General features: G+C 43.1%; 1 protein-coding gene across 2 annotated transcripts in view; it reads right to left on the minus strand.

The window, feature by feature from the left end:
* Positions 1-272: 272 nt before the first annotated feature.
* The window catches only part of xpr1a (xenotropic and polytropic retrovirus receptor 1a), a 64265-nt gene continuing 47143 nt past the window's right edge, over positions 273-17394 (minus strand). Inside the window, exons 9-15 of one of the 2 annotated variants that reach the window (XM_084548901.1) lie at positions 16772-16951; positions 13837-14005; positions 12634-12834; positions 6211-6371; positions 5991-6130; positions 5609-5833; positions 273-4515 (exon numbers count right to left, since the gene is read on the minus strand). In XM_084548901.1, the coding sequence (XP_084405027.1) occupies positions 4458-4515; positions 5609-5833; positions 5991-6130; positions 6211-6371; positions 12634-12834; positions 13837-14005; positions 16772-16951 (1134 nt within the window). In that variant the 3' untranslated portion in view covers positions 273-4457. Of the gene's footprint in view, positions 4516-5608; positions 5834-5990; positions 6131-6210; positions 6378-12633; positions 12835-13836; positions 14006-16771; positions 16952-17394 lie in introns of both variants that reach the window. The other variant, XM_084548900.1, reaches the window with a different exon arrangement.

Here is a 17394-nt window from a genome sequence, read left to right on the forward strand (position 1 = left end):
CGTGTCCTACTGGGTCGACATGAGAGTAACTGACTAAGATGTGCACAGACATTAAGAACAAAAAATGAAACCACAGAGGAAAACAACTAATGAAGGCAGAGGAAAGAAGAAAAACAGCACGCTAACCAGAGAAAATGCATCTTAAAGTGTTATTATTGTGTTTCTATTCAGAGTTGCATCAGTGATGCATGAAAAAAGGAATAAGACAGTCGAGACAGATTGAGTTTTAAAAATAATTGTGGTTTATAAAACCCAGATATGACAGGATCACCAAAGTGTATACAGAAATACAAATACCATCAGAAAAACCATCATAGAACAGTGTTATACACTCGACATGTACAGACTACTCTGTAAAAGGGACTCGGGGAGGATGGTTCAGACTGTAAGACATGTTCCTTTCTTTATGTCTCTTAAAATCACATTTAGCCACAATGTATTTATTCTGTAATTCTGAATTATTATTATTATTATTTTTTTTATCAAAGTAGAACATCCATCTACCAAACTACAGGTACTATCACGTTCAGCTAGTTTAAAGAGTACAAACGACACCGAGGGAGGGAGGGAGGATGGACACGTATCAAGCACTTTTAACATCACAAAGGTTTTCGGCAAGCAATGGAAAAAAATCATCTGTTTTTTTTTTTTTTTTTTTACCCATGAGAAAAACGAGGACGTCAAGACTGATCATCATCTCACCCGACACAGACTGTACAAAATAACCCTGTTTTCAGAGCGGGCACTGATCGCTTAAAGGTTTGTTTTTCCTCTCAGAGAAGCACCTCAAAGAGGAGATCCTCGGCCCGTTTGGGAGACATTCAAGAGACGCCTGGACAGATCTGGGATCAGTTTTAACAACCTTTTATGATGTGGGTTTATTTCTGTGCCTTACTACAATATGTCCAAAGTGCTTCTGTCAGCGGCAACAGATGAAACGTCCACAATACACTCACTCATCACTTAATTAGGTACGCTGGAGACGAAGAATGCATCCTAATATTGCAGTCCTGCACTTAACCTCTTAACTTCATGATGGGATTCAGCATTTGTCTAAAATAACAGTGTTTATTCAACTTTTTCAATGTTGGAGGCTGTGGTTTGTAGTACTGTTGAACTGTCGTACACATAACACCTTTGTATTGTTTAGGCAACCACATTTTACTACCATCCACTTGGATTATCGCCTTGTTTCAACATGACCTGAACACTATCCTTCATGAAGCTAGGATTTAGAGCAGGACTGTTATATTCAAATGCATTCATATTAACTAGTGTACCTAATACACACATAACAAGTGAGTGTATTTTCATGCACATTCACAACAAACACTGTCACAGCTTCGGGACGCACCGATCTTTCCCCTCGTCCCCACCTCTCCCATGAGCCCGTGGACCTAACCTTCCCCCCCGGAGGATGACGGAGCCTTGAAATACGAAGGAATCACCAACAAGATACGAGCAATCACATTCTCCAAAGAAACAAGGTTTCCATAGAAACATGGATAACTTTTTTTTTTTTTCTTCTTCTTCTTCTTCTACCTTTATACAAACACGTTTCAACAGCTTTACACATGAAAAAGAGTGCAGGGTCGTGAACGAAAAGCTCCTCGTCGCCTACAAAATACTGCCTGTCCTGGGGCGAAGAATGGCAACGTATGAAATCCATCATTGTCGGTGGCTACAATGATACTAATATACACGTTAGGTCGAATAAATTAAGAGCTATGTACAATGTAAAACAAAAGCAGCATGCAGGCAAGACAACAGAGCCTTTTTACAAAACCATATGCTATAAGTGTTGTGCTCTCCTACACCAGAGAGAGGAAATGTGTGTGTTCATGTGTGTGTGTGTCATGTTTCGTGTAAATGGACAGAGAAGCTATCCACCTTCTAAACAGCTATACTCTCTAGTTTTCCAGTTCACATTATACGCTCATTGCACAAAGAGGCTTTCCTAAGAAGATAAAAAAACAAAAAACAAAAACAAAAACAGAAGCAGAGGAAACAGGACTTTTCTGTAACAAGCGTGTCCTGCAGCTCTCTGCGCTTCGTCTTATGACTGGTGGGTGGTGACACAGTGTAGTCAAAGGGAAGAAGAGTAGCAGAGCAGAGCAGAGCAGAGCGAAGGGTTCAAAGCAGGAAGAGGAAGTCAAAACGCCGACGTTAAGGTCAGCATCGTTCCTCTGAAAGCTGGGGGGACCTTCAACAACAGCAGCAGCAGCGACTCACTTTAAAAATCTTCAAATGTGAAGAGCCATGAGCGAGGGATTAGCACATTATCCGGAAACGTTACCTGGATGATATTAGCACATTAGATCTGATCTAACAAACCACAACATTTGAAATCACATTTAAGATAGTGAAGCATTAAACACAGACAGATAACATGTAGATAAGGTGACAGAAAATAAAAATTAAAGGTTTGGATAAAGAGAAATGAATGAGCTTATGAAGCGTTGTCACATTTCATGACTGCCAAGCACCCTGATGTTCATAGAAGTAGCCCAGTTTTTTTTTTAATATATATACATATATAATCCTGAATGTAGTTGTTTTCTGTTCAAACTATCACAGAAAAAAATATTTTAGACTAGTTACTACAGTAAGAAACCTCAAGAAGTGCAGAAGAAGGTGGAAAACCTAATCTAGATCATGCGAAATGTGTTGCATTGCAGCTGTAGAGTGTATAGCAGTGGTTCTCAAACATCTTCCATCAGTGGAAAGTAAATTAGTTCACGTGGAGGAAACCACAAACAAAATGAGCCAAGTTACATTTCAATGCAAAAAAAAAAAAACATTTTCTAGACCATAGAGTGCTTTCTCTCCAGCATTTCTTTGGTACCGATAGATCATTAACTCCCCGCTTTAAGACCCAAAACACGAGAGAGCAGGGTAAACCTTTTCATCATCTGGTTTTGGACGGTGTTAGATCACTTTTTTTTTTTAAAAATTCCCTTGTCAAAGAATCTGTCAGTTTTGTGTATCACCGCCGTCTGAATGAACCTGTCTCATCTTAATTCTTGCAAACATCACAAGCAAGAGTGTCTGGTTCGTTTATGAATTTAAAAATGCCCCCGGCGCTTCCAGTTTGAGATCCACTGACTTTAACACCGTTCAACTGAACACATGAACGTCATATTATTCTGTTATACACATATGTCGACAGTAATGCCAGTACTTCTACTCAAGTTACTGGGATTTCTAAGAGCCTGCATGTTAATAAAATCCTCTGATCCTGAATGGACTCTGGTATCTTCTCAGTCATTCATGCAGGGTGGATGGACAGAGCTACTCTAGCCACAGACACATTCATAAAAATAACGCTTTGGTAATTAATGCAATGCATGTACACATGCTGTAGTTAACAGGGCACTTTAAGCTAACATGACACTACGATCTATGAGCCATTTGGCTCTAATTTGAGGTTGGGCACAGATATGAGCTCATTAAAAACAAGTTTAACCAAGAAAGAAACATTCCAAACATTATAAAATACATCAACAATCACCGTGACGATGCTCCAACTAGTCTTACTAGTACAAACCCAAGTAGAAGCACTGAACGACTACAGTAGAGTAATAATGCACATCCAAATATATTAAATATATTACAAAGAAACGTATCAGATTAGAAATGCTTCAATCAAAATGATTTTTTTTCTTCTTCTTCACGTTTTGTGTATTAAACGCACTTTTCCTGCAAGTGCCTCCAGAGTTGAGATTTTAACACGACAACTCAAAAAGAGAAATATAACAAAAACACAGAGAGATGACGTATAAAAGAGAACCAACGAGCAGTTGATTAGTTTTGATATGCTGCGATGTGAGTCCTTCCTCAGGTTTCTGTGTGGTTAGTATGAAGTCTTTAGATTGGCTTTGTCTTCTCCCTGTTGATCCTAGTGGCGTTAAAAAAGGCGTGTAAACAGTCGTCCGTGCAGCTTCTTCTAAATAAACCCCGGATAAAAGAAAAAAGTAGAATCTAAAGAACGTAATATATATATCAAAGTAAACAACACGTACTAAAGAAGTCTGTTTAAAAAAAGAAGGGCAGTGTGGTCTTGGCTCTCCGGTTATGTGCAGCAGGATTCCTTTGACATCTGTCTGACTGTGTGGCGGGCGTCTGTTTGTCAGTGTGGCGCTAGCTCTCTCATAAACTGTAGCAATATTACACTATACTTGTGCTTCAGCAGGTTTATCTTCGTGTGTGTGTGTGTGTGTATGTGTGTGTGTGTGCATTATACTGTGTGTTTTCTATACTTATAAAGACTATTCACCAGGATATACAGATGAGGTATGTTCTATAGAGGTGAGGACGATCTCACTGATTCAAAGACTGAAGGTTAGGATTACACGTTAAACTACAAGGGAGGAGGGCTGAGGTTGTCAGTGAATGAGGTCCTTATAAGTATAGTGGAGCAAAGTGTGTGTCTGTGTGGAGTGAGGACGTGTGTGGACTCAGCTGAAGGCCTCGTCATCCGTATCTTCAATTAGCACCTTTGTGTCCTTCTTGGATCTGAAAAAAAAAGAACATTTCAAAAGTCAGTGTATTTTTCCGTTTGCCAATATACACACTCAGTAACTGCCCATTCATGTAAACATCTTATCGGCCAGTCACATGGCAGCAACTACGGCTAGGTGTCTAAATCTTGCATAGAGTCAAGACAATCAGCTGAAGTCCAAGAACGGGGAAGAAAAGTGAGTTAAAGAGGAACTACTGTTTTTTACAAACTGGACCTTATTTCTGGCATAAAATTACTCACCCATATAACTTTGGTGTCATTTGGAGTTGTTTGTCAGCTATTTAGATCCGTGTATATCCATATAGTGGGAGTGACTGGGGCACCGAAACGCAGCCTCTAAATAACGCATTATCTGCCGCGAAACTCGACAATTTCACCAATATTTTGTTAGCGTACGCTAGTGCTATTCCCCGTTGAGTCCGGAGCTACTTGTTATCATCATCAGGGGTCTGTAGATTGACCTACTAACTTCTGACCTGGATGATGTCATCTCTGAGCGCCGCGCGCACCTGCAACGGTCGGCTTGTTTACCTGTAATTTGCTACTGCTAGTTTTTTGCAACATGGCTGAATATTTTTCCGATTCTGAGGTTGTGGACGACGACTTTGTTTATGATGGATGTTCTTACCATTTTGAGCCAGAGTATACGGATGAGGAGCTCACTGAAAGGAGGATGTGGAGGCAGAGAGAGGAACAGCTGGCCAAAGAACAACAAACTGCTGCACGTCCGCGAATAGATAACAGGTAACTCCGGACTCAACGGGGAATAGCACTAGCATATCATAACAAAATATTGGTGAAATGAACGAGTTTCACGGCAGATAATGCGTTATTTAGAGGCTACTTTTCGGTGCCCCAGTCACTCCCACTATATGGATATGGGTGAGTAAGCAATCGTATCAGAAATAGTCAGAAATAAGGTCCAGGTTGTAAAAAAAAGGTAGTTCCCCTTTAAGTCCAGAACATTATTGACTCATTGTCTTTTGTCTTATATTTTCAAGAACACTGATGAGAAAGAGGTCATTTGTTCTTTTTTCCACCTTCATTCTTAACAAAACAAACCGAAAGTGTAGGTTTGATTCTTACTGTGAGGAGGACAGCAGGGGGCGTCGCAGTGACAGGCTGTAGGACCTCTTCCAGGTCTTCTTGCCCGAGCGGTTCCGCACTCCGTCGTCCTGATCCATCATCTGCTCCAGCAGCGTCTGGTCATCGGCGTTGAGCGGCGCCACGGAGATGTCCCTTACGGCGCGGAACTCACCACAGTTATTCAGATGCTCGTTCTCCAGACGGAAGAAGTTCCAGACGAAACGCCTGCAGACAGGAAGAGAGCGATAAAAGATACTCTGGGTGCTGTGGGACTGACTTGAGAGAGTCTTATCATCTGTTGTTATCCTGATAGCCAGAGTTCCTCATCCTGTGTAGCACCCCATCAGTACATGAGGGACAACAAGCTTTTAGTCAGACCCACCTGAAGACCTCAAGAGGAGCCAGCACGGTGGCTACCATGTCGCCCACAGAGGGGAAGGTGGTCATTGTGGTCAGAGAAATCTGGATGGTCCAGGCGAAACGCAGGATCACGTCTTCTATAATGGCGCAGTAGTAGTAGGCCTGGACAGAGGAGACACAAGGTCAGGGTGTGTGTGCTTTAAGGTCACGTATGTGTTATTTCTACCAGACAGACTCTCTACCTTGTGCGGGTAAACTATCTCTTCTCTGAGGAAGGTGTTTTCTCCGGCTCCGCGGTCGAACAGACCCCAGTCCATACGCAGATCCCAGATCAGAGTGTAGAGAGAGCTGATGGTGGAGAACACGACGAGCAGGTAGAAGAACATGTCGGCGTCCGTGTGTCCTTGCTCTAAAATAAACACACACACACACAAGTGACGTCAAGCGACTGCATTCAAGAAGCTTCTTTGAGTTTCAAAGACCCTTTTATGATCTGCGCAGATGTGAAAGAAAAGACAGATCTGTATCTTATAAGTAAGCTCTACAACATCTACCACCTTACTCAGGATGTAACGTTGTCTATTAATACTTTGGCCACCAGAGGGAGCCCTCCTTTCACAAGTTCAACAGCAATGACTGAAAACTATTTCTTCTCTCAGCTATGAAAAAAACACACATTATTTTGTGTATTCATCTAAACGTATCTCATATTTTGTGCAGAAGTTTGTATTAATTTGTCTACTTTCTCCCCAGTGCATACTAATACTGTATATGTGTGCATGTGTATGTGCATGCATTTATCCTCATACAGTGTTTGTGTTACAGGACAGACACAGATTGATCTATCACTTCTAGAGCTGCAACAAAAAATGATGGCGACATTTGTTTTCTTGATGAATTACTGAATGCTGAAAATGATCCAAATAATCAAAACTGCTGCTGACTAATCCTCCGCTGACAAACCAATTATTGCATTGTTGCAGCGGTAATTGGCTTCCGTAAGTATTATCGATTAAAAGTGTAAAAGGGTCCAGTTGTTATCCGTTCGTCTGTGCTGCTCTTCGCGCTGTGAAAGCATGTAGAGGAGAATAACTGCCAGCTACTGTACCTCCATCTGTCCCAGTGTGTCATATTTCTAATATCCAAACAAAGACTCTGTTGGCTGAGTAAATGTTTATGCTTTCTCAGCAGCACGCGCCCTAATGTGTGGAAGCTTTTTAACTGCAGCTCTAATATCACTTTTAATTCCAAGTTCTCTAGTTTCCAATTGAAGTAGCTTCTACATAGCATCCTATTTACAGGCTTAGATCATTTGTTGACATGACATTAGACCACGCTAAGTACCTGCTGGCTGCACTAGTAATAATAATAAGTTAGTTTACAATTGCTTAATGTACTGAGTGTGTGATCAGCTGTGCTCTGCCGCGTCTCTACTGTTTTTTTCTCGTGGGAGCAGTGTGGATGTGATGGGCTCGTTCCTCAGTGGGCGCTGATATATAAATCAGCACCCAGTGGCCTCACACAGTGACTCACACAGACAGCAGCAACCAGACACAGACCAGGCCTGCTGCCATTTGTCATAGTCGCTGCTTCTTCCTGCTGCCAGCCAACGAGACGCCGGGGAGTAGAGCGGGAACGTTTCTAACGGAGAATTACTGCTGCACTGCTCTGTTAACTGCTGGCGTCCATTGTGCTTGTATGCTGCTTCGGCTGAGCGATGGGACGGAAGGAGTCCCTGCGGCCGCACTGAGATCCCCTGGCTGTAGATTAAACTTACTCCAGGACAATAGACTGCTTTCACTGGAGAATAGCCTCAGCTTGTAAAGTGTTGAGGTATTTAACCCTTCAGCTTCTGTGACGGCTGATGTGCGTGCTTCCATCAGGCTGGTTTGCTGCTGGACCATTAAGAGGTTAAGTATGGCGAGATGGACATTGATTGGGTGCTCAGTACGGGCTAACGGTGGTCACTGGCTCCTGTCACACACACTCAATCTCTATTTGCCTGCCTCACACACACATACACATACACAGTCTCTGTTTCTGTTTCTGTGCTTAGGCACCCAGGAGGTTAAACACTGTTAAAAGACGGAGCGCTTCAGTGGGCTCATTTTACGCAACAGACCCACTTCCCACTGATGGAAACAAGTTCACAAGAAGAATAATCAGTCCCTGCTATTAAAATGATTCCTCATGTGTTCCCATGGCAACTCAGTCCATCCACAAAGTAATCAGGAAGCCCGGTAAATCCTGCGGCCTCATGGTTAAAGTGCATACAACATAACTGCAACGCTCACAGTTCAATTCCCTGCCAGGATGCAGTAATTTGTGTATGGATCAAGATCTTCAGCATGCATCTAGATTTAGATCTTCAACTTGTGTCTAGATCCAGATCTTCAGTCTGTGTCTGGATCCAGATCTTCAGCCTGTGTCTGGATCCAGATCTTCAGTCTGTGTCTAGATCCAGATCTTCAGTCTGTGTCTAGATCCAGATCTTCAACCTATATAGATCCAGATCTTCAACCTATATAGATCCAGATCTTCAGCATGTGTCTAGATCCAGGTCTCCAGTCTGTGTCTGGGTCCAGATCTTCAGCATGTGTCTGGATCCAGATCTTCAGTCTGCATCTAGATCCAGATCTTCAGCCTTCGTCTAGATCCAGATCTTCAGCCTGTATCTAGATCCAGATCTTAAGCCTGTATCTAGATCCAGATCCAGATCTTCAACCTGTATCTAGATCCAGATCTTCAACCTGTATCTAGATCCAGATCTTCAGTCCGTATCTAGATCCAGATCTTCAGCCTGTATCTAGATCCAGATCTTCAGCCTGTATCTAGATCCAGATCCAGATCTTCAACCTGTATCTAGATCCAGATCTTCAACCTGTATCTAGATCCAGATCTTCAGCCTGTATCTACATCCAGATCTTCAGCATGTATCTAGATTTAGATCTTCAGCTTGTGTCTAGATCCAGATCTTCAGTCTGTGTCTGGGTCCAGATCTTCGGCATGTGTCTAGATCCAGATCTTCAGTCTGTCTGGATCCAGATCTTCAGCCTGTGTCTGGATCCAGATCTTCAGTCTGTGTCTAGATCCAGATCTTCAACCTATATAGATCCAGATCTTCAGCATGTGTCTAGATCCAGGTCTCCAGTCTGTGTCTGGATCCAGATCTTTAGTCTGTGTCTGGATCCAGATCTTCAGTCTGCATCTAGATCCAGATCTTCAGCCTTCGTCTAGATCCAGATCTTCAGCCTGTTTCTAGATCCAGATCTTCAGCCTGTATCTAGATCCAGATCTTCAGCCTGTATCTAGATCCAGATCCAGATCTTCAACCTGTATCTAGATCCGGATCTTCAGTCCGTATCTAGATCCAGATCTTCAGCCTGTATCTAGATCCAGATCTTCAGCCTGTATCTAGATCCAGATCTTCAGTCCATATCTAGATCCAGATCTTCAGCCTGTATTTAGATCCAGATCTTCAGCCTGTATCTAGATCCAGATCTTCAGCCTGTATCTAGATCCAGACATAGCTGTATTTACAGAAGGGGTTTGTTTGGCCGTAGATGGGGCGAATTAGAGTTCAAGCAGAGAGGGAGATTTGACTCTCAGCAGCACATTTATCTATCTTTAAAGCACTTTTATCTTCACTGGTGAACGTGTGCGTTTACACTGAGGGTGTGTCAGTATGTGTGCTGCAATTCCTCTCCTGATAATGAACGAGGGGTCAGTACATGAAATGAAGTTATAAAGGCTGTCAGTTCTGGGCTCATCTCTATTCCAGCAGAGTCCAGCAGACATGTGTTCAGCCCCGGGCTGGTAATTTCATATTTCTCCTCTCCTCTCCTCTCCTCTCCTCTCCTATTTTTGTTTTCATATCTATTACATCTCAGAATCAGCATCCCTTTCAGGTCGATCTTCCGCACTTCCGTCTTGTTTTACCTCTTTTACTTCTTTCCTCTCTCCAGTCAACCTTTCACTTTTAATTCCCTTCTGTATTCTATCATTTCTAAATTTGCTGGTTTGTTGCTGTAGCCTGGCTCTATTCAGTTCCACCTCTCATGACCACAGTCAGCCTCTCTCAGTGACGAGCTGGAGTAAAGTTCCTCTTTGGTCAAGGTTGTTTTAGAGGATTTGATGTCGATGCTACAGACAGAGGGATGTCTTTAAAACGGTGCATGTGTTGACATGACGTTACAGCTTGCACTTTACCTTTGGCTTTGTGCTATCTCCTCTCTCAGCAACATTTCTCTGTCAGAGGCTTCGACTACCCTTGCCGACCATGCAACATCCCGTTTGGATAAATCCCAAGAGTTTAAATTAGCATTATGCTTGTATCTCCCCTGCATCTAAAACAGCCATCAGTCTGAAGCCACTGCACATAAAGCGGATTCTGTATTGATCCCAAATAAAGCATCTGCCTTACTGTCAGGCCTCACAGTGTAGGGTTTGGGATGCTCTGCTTAAACCAGGAAATCCTCTAACGTCTCTCAGGTTACAGGCCTCAGAGCATCTGCTGAGATTACAGTTTCATGAAGGCATCCAATCAGTTATTCACAGCACTGAGGGGGAGAAACCTGCTGCACCACATTAGGAATGATTCCACCTCAAATCCCAAACAGACAAAATGAAAAAACAGAACATTTCTCAGTGCTGCAACCCAGTTTGACCCATATCCTCCTGACTACCAGTAGTTCAAATTTGTCCTCTGTGCATACTAATGAATTAACTCCTTTTGCTATCTACAGAGGACATTTAGGGCTTTTCAAAGATCCCAAATGTGAAGGGGTAGGGCTGTGCTACCTTTCTCTTTCTCATTAAGGAAAATGTCGTCCATGAGTTATATCTTAAACATAAATATAAAAAATATGTTTTCAGTATTCTAATTACCTTACAAAAAAATGTGATTGGACAAGAATATTTTATTTTTTTCCTGGTAGTCAGGAGGCTATACACCAGAGAGGAGACCACGGTTTGTAATTTCACAGATTTAGATCTGCAAATGGAGGCACTGGGCAATGATCACCACTCAGCCTCTACAGAGAAACCCATAATTTATTTGTTGCATTAATGGTTTAAGGATTTCTCTTTCCCGGAGCTAAATGCGGGCAGTTCCAGCAAATGGTGAGCTGGTGAGGCAGTGAGGTCACGCCGAAGCCATCGGAGCCGTGATCAGGTTAGCAATGAAGGTGACACATCTCCTCACAGACACTGGGACCTTTGCCAGACGCTGACTGACACTCTAGGCACCGTTTACAGCTGGAGCCAGCAGCGTGAACATGATACTGAGCTGCTGTCTTTTCTGCCTGGTCTGCTGGGTAATGCAACATAGAGTACTACATAGAGTAACAATGCTTAACACTTTTTCACACTCATACTTTGTAATTTCAGTGTGTCCTATGGTGTTTATGCATCATTTCCATATTTGGATGCAGGATGTTCTGATATTCTAAATACACCAGAACAATCACTTCTACAGGATCTACTTAAAACATCTATAACAGGCAATTTCCTGAACCATCCATCCAGCATCCCTGTGAGCATATGTGTGTAAGTGTCTGTCTTCCCGCCCGCCTCCTTCACTCTTAACCAGCGCTCAGTCTCGGCCTCCATTATCATGTGGGATGAAAGACAGCTTCATACAGAATAACGCATGAAGAGAGGCTATTAGTCTGAGGGCACAGTGGCTTCAGACCAGAGGAGGAAGAAGGATATGGTTTAATGGACTCCTTTCCTACCGAGCTGTGATCGGAAGAAAAAAAAAAAAGAGCTCTGTCCGTCTCTCTGTCTGTCTTCCTGTTTCCTTCAGTATCGCCGGCGGCCAGCAAATGCATTGATTTAAATTGATATCGGAAAAGACTGAAGTCGAGCTGAGAAGTAACATTTAGCAGTTCAAAAGGCTGAAAATGGAAGTTTCATAGTTGGCATTTTGCTGGAAAATATATTCATCTGAATGCCAGTTAGCGCTTAAATACGTGAGTGGCAGAATGAACTGCTTTGAAAGGAGGTGCGTGGACAAATATCTGTCACAGAGAGCCAGCATTCAAAGGCTGCACGCTGAAAGGGTGCTTTTATTGCCTGGGTGCTGTGTCTTTGAACACGGACTCCTTTGTGATATGGCTTATGAATCGGAATAATTTCAGGCTAATTGTGAACCTGTCAGAGGGAGAGTGACTTGACTGTTAATGGTAACCGCACTCTTTTCCTGTGTTTTTCCCCCCAGCCTTGTTTCTGGTTGATTTTACATGGGAGTATGTTGATCTCTATTTTTCTCCTCTTTACAGTTTTTTCAATCTCTAACCTCCTGCCCTGAGAGTGAATGCCACACTGTGAGAGCATATTCTTGTTTATCTACCGCTGGAAACCGAGGAAACCAAGGCCAGCTTCTAGCATTTGCTCTCAAGGTCACCTCGGCTTTCTGAGCACACAGGACGCCACACAAAAGCCTCAAAAGCCTCTGTGTTGACATGTTCCTGTAACACAGCAATACTGTTGCTTTAGGTTGTAGATTTTCCAGCTTCAGACAGACATATGGTGATTCAGAGGTGTCTATTACAGCACTGAAATTGACAGATGAGGTGCTGGCGTGTCTACTTGGCTCAGGTCAACCTGAGGAGCCATGATTCATAAAACAGATATCTCAGCGTACATAATGTTTGGGTGGGTACCTCTGTGTGTGGCGTAGAGGGCAGCGAAGGTGACGACGAAGAAGGTGGTAGAGTATTTCCCAGCGTTCACCAGGTGCGGGAAGGCCCTCTTGGTGTCACGGTAACGCCTCAGGCACTGGATGAAGCGGAACCAGGCGGGCAGACACTGGATGATGGCGCGCAGGCCGTACGAGTAGCTGTGGCACACGAATGTGCGGGGATCTAGAAATGACATAGAAAATTAGAATGAGATAAAATAAAAGTGCACTAATAAAATTATCGGTCTCTGCCTTTTCTCTGCAAAAAATGTCCTTTCCGATATTCCCCTATGCACTGAGAAGCTCATCATTATGAGAGGCACACGGTGACCCCGGTGTGGCCAAACATTTATGCTCCATTAGTTCTGAGTTAACTGGCAGCAGGCAGGCCAAGATATTGCTGTTGGACAGCAATTAAAACCTCATCTACATCATATTTTCTGACAGTATGGCTCAGGCGTCTGGAACACTGTCAACTTCAGTCTTACGCACTTACGTGCAAAAGATTTGTGCCTTTATGTCCATATTATGATATGAAGCAGCAGATGAGGAGCAAATGCTGTGATTACTGTCACATATAGAAACTGATCTGAGGTCCATCTATCCATCATTAGCCATATTTACTTATCCATTAGAGGGGTTGCAAGGTATGGGAGAGTCATCCTACTGTCACCACAACCACTACACCTGTTGTTATAGATGTAACATATAGTCAGATATCTTTTATGTTAATAATCAATATGATATGTTAAATGTGAAGTCAGATAACTATGGCTTTAAACTCAATCACAACTTGACGTTGCTTGTGTATATGTACATACACCGATCAGGCATAACATTATGACCACCTTCCTAATATTGTGTAGGTCTCACTTGTGCATCCAAAACAGTTGTGACTCATCAGAGAATGGACATGGACCTTCTGAGGGTGTCCTGTGGTGTCTGGTAACAGGATGTTGTTAGTGGGGACCTTTGGGTCCTATGGGTTGAGGGGAGGGGCCTCTGTGGATCATCCCACAGATACTTGATCAGTTTGGGATCTAGTGAATGTGGAGGCCAGGTCAACACCTTGTGCTGTTCTTCATGTTTTTTTTTTTAGTTGTTCCTAAATCGTTTTTGTGTGTGTGTCTGTGTCAGGCTGCATCCTGCTGGGGGTGTCGTTGCTGACCACAGATCACTGCCTCACCTTTAACGTCGGGTAGCAGGCCCTTGCTGTCGCTCCACTGCAGCTCAAAGATGTAGAAGCAGATGAGATACTCCAGGTCCATCAGAACAAACACAAGAGAGTTGAGCTGATCGGCCAGCCAGAAGTCTGCAAATTCAACTCGGTGGAACGGTGCAGTGAACACGCGGAACTAGGGACAAATAAGAGAAAAGACGGAAGGTGAAAAGGGAGGTGTTTTCGACCAAACTGAAAAAACACCTTGGCCAAACTTAAGACTACAAGATTTCCCTCATGTCACACTCAATTCAGACTGAGCCTATGTTTCAACACCGGGACGAAATTAGTCAACAAATAATTAGTGTGCAATTGTAAATGACCTTGGTTATACCTGTTGGTACTCAAAGCGCTTTATAGTCACCGACACATGTACCCATTCGCTCACACAAGCACAAACACATTCACACACCAGTGCCACTGCACTGGGAGCAGCTGGGGGTTCAATGTCTTGCTCAAGGACACTTCAGCATGTGGCACACTCCGGGGATCGAACCGCTAACCCTCAATCAAGCCACAGCGTCTCTCCAATTGCCGTTCAGTGGAGAGCAAGGAGCAACCCCATTAATGATCTGTCACACATAAAAAGGATAAAGCCTCCAGACTGCCTTATCAGCACACTACAGGAAACTCTAATGAGTCACGCTCCGTGTTGGTGTGAATGAATTTGTGTGTTTGTGTGTCGCTAATCATCGGTGTATGACACGAACACACGAAAGAACCTGGGAGTGTTTTGTGGCCCTCTTCTATGGGCATGTTATTTGGCATATGAGTTTGGCCCGGGCTCAGTTATTGACCACGCTTTGTAAAATGATACAACCTCGCTCTACTCTTTCCATTTACCTCCCCAGGCCACATCTGACATTCAGGAGCGACTGAATGCGTCTCTCCATGAACACTCTCGCACACGAACCCCAACATACTCTGTCCTGCACAGCAAATGTCAAAGAATATTGATCTTCCTTTTCTTTTTACAAATACAGCTGTATTATATATTTATCTTAACCCGTCAATCAAAGGCAGTATTGATCCAGTGGCCATCTCAATCATTTCCACTCTGTGCGGATATCTCAAGGCTAAGCCTGCAGCACTCTTGTGGAAAGGTGTTCATTTCGTGAGCAAACACTGGTAATCCAGGTTCTAGCTCCACAGTTTGTCCTATGATGAAATCTTTGTCTTGTGTCTGTTGTCAGAGGACAGCAGCCCAACTGGAAAGGAAACATCTTATAACATGGCTAGGAAAAAAGAAACACTGACAAAGTTGCATTTAGTTTAAATTAGTTTCTGATTAATTCATAGACATCTATCTGGTGTCATCTTTTAAAGGTTATTATGATTTTGCAGGACAAATCAAGACTGAGACTGATTATGGAGCCACAGCAGGGAGGAGCAACAAGGGAGCGTGCTGGGGACTGCGGGGAGCTGTGAAGGAAAGGACAAGCATATGAGGAGGGGGTCTGCTGCTGCTACTGGGGGATAGTGAGGGAGGAGGAGGAGGAGGAGAAAGAGGAGGAGGGACAGAGGAGCTCTGGGCATCAGCATACTGATAGATCTATGCCTGTAATGATTGCACAGTCACAGCCTCCACTTCCCCTGAGACGAGCTGCATTCTATTATCCCTCAACCCTCTGCCCTCTGTCTCACTACAACCCCCATACATGCGCACACACACACACACATGCAGCACTCTCTTTCCTGCAGCACTGTAACACAGCTTAGACAAAGAAAAGAGTAACATCGGAGGGTTTTGTAAACAAGAGATGGATATCTGAAGCGTGCCGGCGTTCATTGTGTGCGACAGGGATGCACACACACACAAACACACAGATCACTCTCTCCTTTGGTCAGCACATTCAGCTGATTTTGATATCGCGGCACAACACAACGCACACAGATCACACAGACCCATACATAATTTATTTTTATTTTATCTCTATATCAACTTTTTGTTGCTTTAGGGTCACGGTTCCAAAATAGCATAGGCACCTTTTTACCAACAGCTTGTTTAATCCCTTAAACATAAATAAACATTGTCTTCACTTGTAAGGCAGTATTTCAGAGATTCTGCAAAAGTTAGGAGAACAGTTCTGTATCATATGCACAGTAAGCTTTCTGTTTGGTTTATATCAGATTTTGGTTCAAGTTAGTGTAATGCATCTTGATGCATTCAGTGTAATGTACCACAATTTTGTGTACATAATATATAACAACCATTTTCTTTAAAATAAATTTCTAATTAAACCCAGCTTTAGCTTTAGGGTGCTATATTCAGCCCTGAGATGATATCATTTCATTCATTCGTTCATTCATCTTCTGTAACCGCTTGTCCTGTCAAGGTATCCCAGCTGTCATCGAGCGAGAGGCGGGGCAGACTGAGAGACAGAGAGACAGACAACCATTCACACTCACATGCATGCCAATTTAGAATCACTTATCAACCTAATGAACACGTCTTTGGACGGTGGGAGGAAGCCGGAGAACCCAGAAAGAACCCACACAGACATAGAGAGAACATGCAAACTCCACATAGAAAGGCCCCAGTCGGTCTTGATGCGAACCCAGGAACCTTCTCGCTGTGAGGCATCAGTGCTAACCACCACGCCACTGTGCCGCCCGATGACATGTTTTATCAAACAATATATCATTTTATATTGTTTGCATTTGGTTCACTTTGTTGAGTGAAACTTGACCTACTTCTGTCTCACACTCCCACGAACCCTGACTGTTAGGATCTTTTATCTAGTTGGAGTTACGCTCTAACCCTCAACACCAAGCAACATAGACACATTTTCAGATGTGCATCATGGGGATGATGTTCAAACGGCACCACTGTAATCCTTTCAAACTGAAGATGTGTGATAGAAACAGAAAAACACATCTATGTGTCAATGAGTTGACTGACCAGCAGCTTCAAGAGCCAGAAACGTGATTTGTAGTAGCAGGTCTTGAAGGGGTTGATGAGGAAAAGCACCATGAAGCCATAAAGGATGAGAGGGTTGATCTGCATGGGTATGTATGTGTAGTCTGAGTAGACACAGGAGAGGATGCTGAGACACCACAGCACACCCAGGAAGCCAGCAATCTGCAGCACAGATAGGCGAAACAGAAGAGAGTGGCATTAAAAGAAAACTCCTTTGACACATTATCACATTAATCTGAATAATGCAGGGCTATGGAAGTTCTGTTCTGTAATTGTAGGGTACAAATAAAACCCAGTGGATACTAGGAATATACTGCTTCTGCTGAATGAAATGTTATTTTGCATGATAATGTATTCTTGAATCTGGATTACCCTTGTGAATAAACAACCTCGTTCATTCACAGTGCATATTTTAAAAACCTGTGATCATCAATCACTATTTAATGCTGTTTCAGGACCGTGAATAGCCTTGTTTGTTGTGTGTGTGTGTGCGCGGTCCAAAATGGTGATACAATACAAAATGTGGGACGTAATCTCACCTCTGTGCTGTTTGCAGCAGTGACAATAATATCTCTGGTAATAAATCAGTCATTATTGAGGAAATA

Source organism: Chelon labrosus (genome assembly GCF_963514085.1).
Source record: "Chelon labrosus genome assembly, chromosome: 7".
Classification (NCBI taxonomy): Eukaryota; Metazoa; Chordata; class Actinopteri; order Mugiliformes; family Mugilidae; genus Chelon; species Chelon labrosus.